Raw genomic sequence first — 10,595 nt, 5'->3', positions numbered from 1 at the left:
GGGAAAGCAGCAGCACAGTGAGGGGTGTGTGACGCTGGAATGCAAGGGCACCGCAGGAGGGACGAAGATGAAAGTGGGGTGGGGCAGGTCAGGGGCATCCCTGGGACCTGAGGGCCAGGTGAGCTAATTGTGTGTGGTTCCCTAGGAAGCCCCAAGACTGTGTCAGTGTATCCTCAGGGCGGCAGGTCAAGAAAGACATGTCTGAAGGAAAGTAAATGTCAGGAAGAGTGACAGTGGAGACAGGGTGTGGGTGGCACAACCCAGCCCAGAGACTGATGAGAATGGGAGGCCAATGGAAAGGGGAAAGAAAGAGCATTTTGATCCCAGAGTGTAGAAGTGGCCAGACACACTTTAGAGAAGATTATGAGACCCTTTCCCAAGCAAAGAAGATGGACTAACTGAGGAAGCAGGGTCTGGATCTAGCATCTTGGATTGTGGCAGGCAGAACTCAAAGGGCCTTCCGAACAGGAAGCTGTCTCTAAGTCCCAGAGACACATGGCTCTTTGCCTGCCAGTGTAGACTTGGGGAGAAAGTTCATCTCTTCCCCACTCACTATACCCAAGCTGAACTGACCCTCTATTTTCCACTATCTGTCACCCCCTGTGTCTGGTTGTAAAACCAGCTTCATCAGTGGGCAAAGTTACTTCTCTGGAGTAAAGTGAAAGCAGGCTCTCCGTCCAGACAATCTCTCTGCACCAGTGCTGGCTGCGTACAGGCTCTCAACAGCCTGACCACCTAGCCATGTCTACGACTGACCTGAAATCCTCCACCCAGAACTAGGTATTAGGTCTTGAGGATAATTTGGGCAAAATAAATTGCTAGACCGAAGTTAAGGGACTCAAGAGTAATACAAAGATCCAGGCACTAATCAATGGTATTTCCTAAAAAAGGAAGAAAAATCTGCTTAGAGACTCTGCAGGAAAATTCTTTTAAAATTGTTTATAGCTTTAGATAGTAAATATTATTGCCTCTTGTTATCATAGTGCTGACCCTTACATGCTTTCTCCTCAGAGTAGAAGCGTGTCTCTACCTTTGGGAGATCAAAACAAATGGGGGCGATTTGTCCAGGGGGATTGGAGGCCAGGAAACAACACGAACCAGTTCTCTTGGCGTCTGCCTTCCTTGTAGATAGGCGGTACCTACCTGCTTTTACTCCCATGCTTCATCCCTCTCGTCCACCCTGAAGGGTCTTAGAACCGTCTGTATTTTCAGTTAGATAACTCTCTGTTCAATCAAAAATATAAATCTGGAGTCCTAAAGTTAAAAATCACAATTTCTGAATAGCGTCTCAGGGCTAAATTGCCCCTATCTCTGTTTCCCGAGGTGACCAGGTGAAATTCAGGAGGAGGGAAACTCTGGCTTTAGAATATGATCCTCTGAAATTGTCAGAAGATGCACAGCTAATGTCCACCATTACCCAGCTAATATTGATTACAGGCCGTTTTCACTAGAAAACAGATCCTGAGAACCGTGAGTCTGGTTTACTTAAAAACACACTGAGTTTAAGGTCAGGTCTGGTTCTCTGACTGTAACTCACTATGTGACCTTAGACCAGTCAAGTATCCCCCCTGGGCTCATCTGTAAGTAAAGATGATGTTCTAGGTTGCCTGACTTCAGGTTCCTTTCCACCTGCGAAGTTCTGAGTCCTCTGGGATTCTTCAAATCTGGCAGAGGCTGTTTGAACTAAGATTAGGATTTCCTTAGAAATGAGCACCATCTTCTAACAAAGGCCCCTGAAGAGACATTGACAAATTGGGTCCTCAGCCCCTGACCTGGGTCCTGGCACACTCGTGCTGGCACCTCCCCTAAGACTTGGCTGGACTGGCAAGCTCTCCTAAGATCACCTCTGAGGAGCAGGCATCTTTGGTCTTGCCCTACAGCCAGCCCCAACGTCCAGCCACCAACAACCAGAGAAAATGAGTAGGTGAAGACTAAAAGTTGGTCCCTCCTGACCCCCCTTCTGCCTTCTGTGCCTGCAGAGAGCCAGCAGGGAGCGGCTGTGTACTCATGCAGGAGCTGGGTTTCTTTTTGTTTGTACCTTTTTATGCCAAGCTCCAAAGTGAGCACAATAACTGCTCTTACCCAGCATGTGGTTGGGTCTGGAAGAACTGAAGGTTCTTTGGTTCATGTGAGCCAGAATTTTCTCACTGAGACATGGGCTTCATGCTTGGACAGAAGAGGATAAGAGGATTGCACAATAGAACTGGAAGTCAAGGAAAGGGCCCTGGTGGGGAGAAGACTGGGATCGACTTGAATCTCAGCAGACCTGCCCCTGCCCTGGAATTGACACCAGGCCAGGTGAGTTGACCACACAGTAGTCATAGATGGGAGACACCCCAAACGCAGGGCCACCACGTGCATAGACTATAACGTTGCTCTCTGGAGTTGTGTGCAGTGTACAAGCTGCACATCGTATGAGACACGCACCAGATGGCCCCAAGAAGAAGAGGAAGGGGGAATTGAGGGGTCTCACTCTCTTCTCTCTCAGTTGTGGACTGTGGAGCCCCGGCAGAGCTGGAAAACGGACTGGTCACATTTTCCACCAGAAACAACCTTACCACATACAAATCTGAGATCAGATACTCCTGTCAGCAGCCCTACTACAAGATGCTGCACAGTATCACAGGTGAGCCTTCCATGCTAAACCAGCGCACTCCGTCCTCACACGCTCTGGGTCTCAGGGTTAGGCTGGGGGCTGAAACAGCCAGTCTCTTGGCCACAGTTTGGGAGGAATTGGGAAGAGGAACCCTTGGAGACATGCCTCACCTCTCCCTGCCTCAGGCCTGCACCCCGAGTTAAGCTGCATGACATCCCCGTACCCACACAGACATACAGCCTCTGGCAGAGAAGGAACCCTGAAGGAGATGTGAAGGCCAGTCAGTTCTGCTTCCACCACAGACTAGCACTAAGAAAATTCTCCTAATTTCTCAAAGCCTCCAAGTCCTCCTTCCAGAAAGGGAATAGTGATAGCGCTCACAGAGCTAGCGTAAGCCTCATGAGATGGTGGGCACAAGTGTGGTTTATGAAAGGGTTTGTTAAGTGGAGAAGCGGGGGCAGGGGAAGTGCGCCACAGAGAGCTGTGTGACTAATGATGAGAGGTGCCTCCCAGGGGCTGGGCGGGGCCCAGACAGGCAGGAGTCAGATTGCTCAGAGCCTTGGACACCATACTGAAGAGCATCCTGTTTATTTTTGAGGCCAGTGGGGAGCTATTGTGATTTTGAGCAGAGATGAAACGATTCCCAGTTTAGAAAGATGTTTCAAGTTGCAGACAGGACTGGTTCAGAGAGAACAGCATCAGAAAGGCATTGGAAGGCTTGCAATGATCCACAGCAGAGGAGTTAAGAACCCGGATCTATTTTCCATGTGCTATAAATCACCTATGTTCTCCTTCTTCAACCTTTTCTCCCTCTCCCAGATGTATATACGTGTTCTGCCCAAGGAGTCTGGATGAATGAAGTCCTGGGGAGAAGCCAGCCCACCTGCCTGCCAGGTACCTCACCCTCAAGTTCTCTGCCTCCAGGTCTCCCATGCCAGGCCCTCGGGCCGCAGGTGCTCTGGCTGTTGATGGAGTAAGGGGTGGGGAGGTCATGATGCTTCGATTGATTTTTAAGAGATAACGTCAGAAGGGCAAAGGTCAGAAAAGCCTAGCCTCACATCTTCTCAAACCAACCAGCCTCTATGTTCAACCTGTTCTGTCACACCAGGAGCCTTCTTGCCTCTTCTCTCTGCAGTTCTGCACCCTTCCCACCAGGTTTTTCATCCCACACAGTTGGTGTTTGCACTGGCTGTGCACCAGAAAAAGTGAGAAAGTAGACACCTCGTCCTCAAGCACTCACTGTGTTTCAGAGGAGGTGGAAGTCAGACAAATACCAAATGACCATAGGACAGAGCACAAGGTCTTCCAAAGAGCAATGCGTTCAAGTCTTAGTGACTGCTACCTCCCCCAAGCCTGTCTACTGACCCCACTTTAAAATGAACAAAGAACGTTGTGGTAATAGGAAATGTCCCTGGCCATCACAGCTGCTACGAGTTCCCAGAGAAGGAGGAAATTCCTGCATGTAGTTGTCTGGGAGTAAAGGGATGGGGACTGGTTAGGAAGACTTCACTTAAGAGGGCTTTAAGTCTAAGAAAGAACGCAAAGAATTCGTGAGGAGCTGAAACAGGGGAAAGGCCAACCCATCCACACGCTGCTGACCCCCATCATCTCAGTTAGGCTTAGCCAGGAGCACACCCAAGGGCCACGGCTGGAGAAGCCTCAGAGAAGATGGGGAATGGTGGAGCTGTGGCAAACTGGAGGCCAGACCCCCATTTTGCTAAAATACTAGGTGGGCCAAAGAAGACGGCACTGCAGGTAGATTCCATCCCAGGCAGCCATGTTGCGGTGTCTAGAAGGGGAGGAGGCACTGAGCTGGGAGTCATGGGCCCGGGTCTTGGTCCTGCTGTTGTCTTTTCCTAATTGCAAGCTTTGGTAGGTAACCTCACCTCTCTGGGGCTAGGATTTCGTACCTCAGAAGTGAAGGAGCAGTACCAGGTGATCCCTGACATTCTATGACTCTTAATGGTCATCGTCCTCTAGATTCATACAAAGCATTTTGGATACAATGAGTCATGAAATTCTTTTAACACCTGGTATCAAGCAGAACATTGTGTATCATTGAACCAGGCCAGAGAATTCTAAATTCTCCCCCACTAAAACACCAAGATTGAACCCAAAGGCAAGCCAGAATGGAGAAAGCCATTTCATCTGGCATCATAATATCCCACCTTTCCAAGGAAACTGTTAAGAAAATATTATTTGCCCCTTATTTGACACATGAGAAAACTAAGGATCAGGGAGGTGTAACGATTCATCCAGGGTTACCTACAGAAAGTTAGAGGCAGAACTGGAAGATGGACTCAAGACTTTTGATGTCAACACCAGCAATGCTGAGCCATTCTTGACTCTGCCATCCTCATGAACCCAGAATTCTCGAATATCACATTTCTGTTTTTAGGGCGCTTCCTCAGTACCTCCAGTCTTCTAGAGCCCAAATCTGACTTCAACACAGCTCTGGTATTTCAAGGTGAATCCTTTGCCTCAGGAAAGACTGGATGGAGAATGGTAGCAGCCTAAAAGAATGGCCCCATTTCAATGGGCACTCTCAAAGGCTTGCTGCATCATTCAACCTCCTGAAAGGACAAGAGCATATCAAGAAGAAAAACAGATTTAGTGGGAAAAAAAGAAGCCAGAGTCCAAAGAAACAGGCTCCATTTCTGGCTCTGCCACTAATAACTTGGAGTATGTCACTTGCCTTCTTTGAACCTCAAGTTTTCCATCTGTAAGTTAGCTGTTCTCCAAGCTTCCCCGGCTCAGACACTCTGTGACCTGGAGTATGCCACTGGCACCTTCGTGGGAAAAAGGCACCATTCAGTGCTGGCCTTGCTGTGACCGTGGACTGAGCCACAGACGTGTCCCTCACCAGATGAGGGCCTATGAGCACTCAATGAGCTGTTCTGCAGGGCCAGTCACAGGCCTGCCTGGAGAAGTCACTTTGTAGGCTGCTGCTTATAATTGGGAGTCTGGCCTTCAGCTCTGAAAGGCCTGCCACAGACAATTAGCAAAAACCACCTCACGTCTGGCCTGGGGTGAACAGCAGGGTGCCTCGGGATCACGTAAGAAGCATTTGGCATCCAGAAGAAGAGCATCTGAAAAGCATTAGGTTGCTGGAAGCCTGACCTCTCAGAGTTGCCAAGAAGACTCAAATGCTCCTTGGTCTTTAAAGGACTGCTGAAAGTATTGTAGGCCAAGGGGTGTAGCCTGGCAATTTGCAACCACGCTCATACCAGGCTTAGCCCCCAGACCCAAGCACCCTGCTTGGAGGGGCCCTTGTGAGCTTGTTCTTAGGCAGCTGGGGGGGGGGGCTGGTTCTGAAGACCCTCTGCTCATGGGCCAAAGGCGTTTGGCTACAGGAGGCTGGTGGTGCATGTGCATGCTCGGGGTACAACTCGGTAGAACGAAGTTTGATCAGACCTTTCTTCTTTCCCTGAAGGTACTACGGGGTTCCCAGGTGCAATGATGGGTAGAGCAGAGCCTATGCATCATTGCTTGTAGATTATGCCACCTTTCCCTTTGGATAACCTGGGCATCCCTTCACATCATGTGTCCTTTAGTCCAGAGAAGAAAAGGTTCTTTATATGTAATGAGGCACTGTGGGATACAAGGACAAGACATTCATCTTAGAATCTAGTTAAGCCCCTGCTACTCAACTTAATAGCAATGTGACCTTGGGCTAGTCATTTAACCTCTGGAGAGTTCAACTCACCTATAAAATGGGGGTGACCAGGGCAAATGAAATAAAAATCAAAGGAATTTGGAATTTAAAGGATCCTTGGAGATCATCTTGACCAACTGCCTCATTTAGCAGATCAAAAATTGAAATCCAGAGAAGGAAATTTCCTTACCCAGAATCACACAGGACAGAGGAGACAAAAGCCAGTTCAAGGCCCCAGGTGTCTCAGTTCCCAGTCCAGTGTTTGCTGTGACCTGCTAGACAGTATTTTAATTTCCCTCCATCTCTCAAAGCCATTGACCTGTGGTTTTCAGAAGTTTTCTAAGTACCTACAGCATTGACCACATCTGGGTTCTGAGATGCCTTTCTAGGGAAGAAAGGGGCAAAGTGACCACTGCTAGAGATAGTCCTGGCTAAAGATGATCCAGGCCACAAGTGATCTTGGCTGGAATGGTTCAGGATGGTGAAGGCCTACATATAAAAAGGTCTGGTCCATAGACAGCCCTGGCTACAGAAGGGTCCAACTACAGATGGGCCAGACTAGAAAGACTTAGGCCAAAGATGAGCCCACTCACAGCTTTCCCAGGCTAGCACGGCTCTGTGATGTAGAGTAGGGGCCGTGGAGGCATAATCTACAGTGGGTGAGACGTGCATTTCTTTCAGAGGTCCTCCACCTGGCTGACCTGATGTGTCTCTGTCCCGTGTCCCCGCTCCCTCCTTCTCCTTGCAGCGTGTGGCCAGCCCTCGCGCTCCCTGCCAAACCTGGTCAAGCGGATCATCGGGGGCCGGAATGCTGAGCCCGGCCTCTTCCCGTGGCAGGCCCTGATCGTGGTGGAGGACACCTCAAGGGTGCCCAACGACAAGTGGTTTGGGAGCGGCCCTGCTCCAGCCCTCGCGCTCCCTGCCAAACCTGGTCAAGCGGATCATCGGGGGCCGGAATGCTGAGCCCGGCCTCTTCCCGTGGCAGGCCCTGATCGTGGTGGAGGACACCTCAAGGGTGCCCAACGACAAGTGGTTTGGGAGCGGGGCCCTGCTCTCTGAGTCCTGGATCCTCACAGCAGCCCACGTGCTGCGCTCCCAGCGCAGAGACAACACAGTGACACCGGTCTCCAAGGAGCACGTCACCGTCTACCTGGGCCTGCATGACGTGCGGGACAAATCGGGGGCTGTCAACAGCTCGGCCGCCCAAGTGGTGCTCCACCCAGACTTCGACATCCAGAACTACAACCACGACATCGCTCTGGTGCAGCTGCGGGAGCCCGTGCCCCTGGGGCCTCACATCATGCCCGTCTGCCTGCCGCGGCCCGAGCCTGAAGGCCCGGCACCCCACATGCTGGGGCTGGTAGCTGGTTGGGGCATCTCCAATCCTAACGTGACGGTGGATGAGATCATCAGCAGTGGCACGCGGACCTTGTCAGACGTCCTGCAGTACGTCAAGTTACCCGTGGTGCCGCACGCCGAGTGCAAGACGAGCTACGAGTCCCGGTCGGGCAACTACAGCGTCACAGAGAACATGTTCTGTGCCGGCTACTACGAGGGTGGCAAGGACACGTGCCTGGGGGACAGCGGCGGCGCCTTTGTCATCCTCGACGACTCGAGCCAGCGCTGGGTGGCCCAAGGCCTGGTGTCCTGGGGGGGCCCCGAAGAATGTGGCAGCAAGCAGGTGTATGGGGTCTACACCAAGGTCTCCAACTACGTGGACTGGGTGTGGGAGCAGATAGGCTCCCCGCAGGGCCTGGGGGAGCTCCAGGTGGAGCGGTGAGCTGCCTGACGTCCTCGGGGCGCCTGCCCTGGCCAGCCCGAGTGAGGCTGCACCACACACTCCCAAAGACGGCACACTCCATGTTACTCACGTGACCAGTGGGATGGACCACGCTGCTCCCACCCTCCCAAGACAGCCCCTGGGACCCTGAGAGGCAGCAGGTGTGGTGCAGGGAAAAGGCCCTACACAGGAGGCCTGGGTCGCTGGCCCTGGGCGAGTCCCCTCCCCTCTCCAGGCCTCCTTCTCCCCGCAGTACAGTGAGGGAGCTAGACTGGGGCCAGTACCCCCCACTGCTCTCCCAAGTACTCACCCCAGGGGCCTCGTTCACTCCTAGTCATTTGTCAAACCCAGTGGCCCTGCTCTCACTCTCGGCGTAACTGAGCTTCGACATGACTGTTAGAAAATGTTTCCTTGCCGTGAGCTGAGTCCGTGTATTCTCCCAGCTTTGCCCTCTGGGTACATTCTGGCAGAAAACTCCTCAGGTTTGGGGAGACAGGGATGACAGCCCAAGGCCCCTCTCTCCGAGTGTAGTGCCTTGTAGCACTTTTGTCCCTGGGTTTTCTCTCCCAAAACTTCTTGCCGTCCAAGCCTTATCCCTTCTGTTCCCCGTTAAAGGAATTTCAAAGGACAAAGGGGAAGTTGGGCAGCTCAGTGGTGACTGGGGGGAGGAGAAGAGCAGTGGGAGGCCCCCCAAGGCCGTGACGTTCCCACCAGCCACTCGGAGCACATCATTTGGACCCACACGCCACTCCCGAAGACCAGCTGAGCACATGGGTGTCCACACCTGGCACTCCAGACGAGCACGCAGCAACCTTCCAGCCTTGAAATGTGTCATCTGAAAAGGCTACCTGAGCCTCAGCCTCAGGTGTGGAGACTCAACTGGATTGTTTGGAGAAAGAGAAGGCTCACACCATGCTCCGCTGTGCCTCTGGACAGGGAAACAGAAGAGGGAGGGCTCAGGACATAGGAGTGACCCAGTCCCACCAGACTGCCCAGCTCTACAGAGAACACACCCAGCGTGGATGTTGAGAGGGATCCAGTCCTCCAGTTTCCAGGGGCCAGAGCCAAGAGAAGCAGGGACTTGCCCGTGAAAGTGAGCAGAGAGGGAGAGCCCAGAGTCCTGGGTTCTAGCCCCAGCTCTGCCCCCAACTGGCTGTGTAACCTTTGACAAATCACTTTCCCTCTCTGGGCCTCAGTTTCCCCATCTGTAAAAGGAAGGCATCAGATCCCCCTCAGGGTCCTTCCAGCTCCAGCGTTTGGTGCTTCCAATGCCAGCAGCCTCTCCCTGACCCTCACAGGGCTGATCATCTTCCTTCTCACCGGGCTCGCTCTCCTGGGGACTCTCCATCAGAGAAAGAAGAAGCCCTGAGAGGGATTCCAAGAGAGCAATTGGGAAGCGTCCACTTTTCCAGTCGGGTCCTGGAAGCACACTCCTATGTGTATGAACAGTGCATGTACAGGATACTATATTTTGTTTATTTTATATCACAAGCTTCACTCCTCTGTAAGCCTCCTCTGCACTCCGTTTCTCCCACCAGGGGACTAAAGTGGAAATAAACCCTCTGTGGATAACCAACAGCCTTTGTTTTGGGGTTTGGTTATTGTTGATGTTCGTTCGTTTTGACATTTTTTTTGCGGTACGCGGGCCTCTCACTGTTGTGGCCTCTCCCGCTGCGGAGCACAGGCTCCGGATGCACAGGCTCAGCGGCCATGACTCACGGGCCCAGCCGCTCCGCGGCACGTGGGATCTTCCCGGACCGGGGCACGAACCCGTGTCCCCTGCATCGGCAGGCGGACTCTCAACCACTGCGCCACCAGGGAAGCCCTGTTTTGACTTTTTGAAGAAAACCTGGCCCCTCATGAAGCCAAAGTCTCTCCCATTGCAAAAAAAAGTACAATTTTTGTCACCTGGACATCATCCAAGAAAGGGTGTTGAGGAGTGGAGTTGGTTATGGACGTGTGTCCTCTCGAAGGCTGCCCGTTCCGTCACGGAAGTGCCTGCCGTTTAATTCCTTGAGTTCAAAGAGCTCGAATGAGCACGCAAGGCAAGACCGTGTGCACCTAGGTCTCACACAGGCAAAGGGAATTCACGTCATTAGAGGAGTGGAGATTGCAGTATTATGGGAACTTAAGGAGTGGGAGGATCATACAGCTGAAGAGGATCCGGATAAATTTGCAGAGAGGTTACAAAGAACGCACTGGGGGATGGGAGAGAAGGGGAGAGGGGACAAAGATGAAGCAGGAAAGTGTGCCCTGAGTAGAGTGGGGGCAGAGGGGATGAGGGGAAGGTGGACAGAGTCTTGAAGGTCATTCTATGTTATTCTATGTGCTCTGTCCTGTAACCGGTGATTCTCTAGTTTGGGGTATATCAGAATCACCTGGAGTGCTTGTTAGGAATGCAGATTCCTGGGTCTCACCCATGGGAAATTCTGAATCAGCAGGTTAGAGCGTGAGCAACATGCTGTGAAAAGTGGAGGGGTTGGGGAAGGACCAAGCTAGAGAGAGCAGTTGGGAAATTACAACAACCATTCTGGAGAGAGGTGGTGAAAACCACCCCCCCCCCC

The 10,595-nt window shown here is 52.1% G+C and overlaps 1 protein-coding gene across 2 annotated transcripts in view; it reads left to right on the top strand.

Moving 5' to 3' along the window:
* MASP1 (MBL associated serine protease 1) overlaps window positions 1-10,595 on the top strand; it is a 61,891-nt gene that overhangs the window by 39,164 nt on the left and 12,132 nt on the right. Inside the window, exons 9-12 of one of the 2 annotated variants that reach the window (XM_007448423.1) lie at window positions 2,489-2,626; window positions 3,416-3,490; window positions 7,000-7,088; window positions 7,237-8,373. In XM_007448423.1, coding sequence (XP_007448485.1) covers window positions 2,489-2,626; window positions 3,416-3,490; window positions 7,000-7,088; window positions 7,237-8,031 — 1,097 coding nt within the window. In that variant the 3' untranslated portion in view covers window positions 8,032-8,373. Of the gene's footprint in view, window positions 1-2,488; window positions 2,627-3,415; window positions 3,491-6,999; window positions 7,089-7,236; window positions 8,374-10,595 lie in introns of those variants that run through there. The other variant, XM_007448424.1, reaches the window with a different exon arrangement.

The sequence above is a fragment of the Lipotes vexillifer genome, unplaced genomic scaffold, assembly GCF_000442215.2.
Source record: "Lipotes vexillifer unplaced genomic scaffold, Lipotes_vexillifer_v1.1 scaffold388, whole genome shotgun sequence".
In the NCBI taxonomy this organism is placed as follows: domain Eukaryota; kingdom Metazoa; phylum Chordata; class Mammalia; order Artiodactyla; family Lipotidae; genus Lipotes; species Lipotes vexillifer.
The sequence above is the reverse complement of the archived record's forward strand: the minus strand, read 5'-3'. Positions and strand labels throughout refer to the sequence as shown.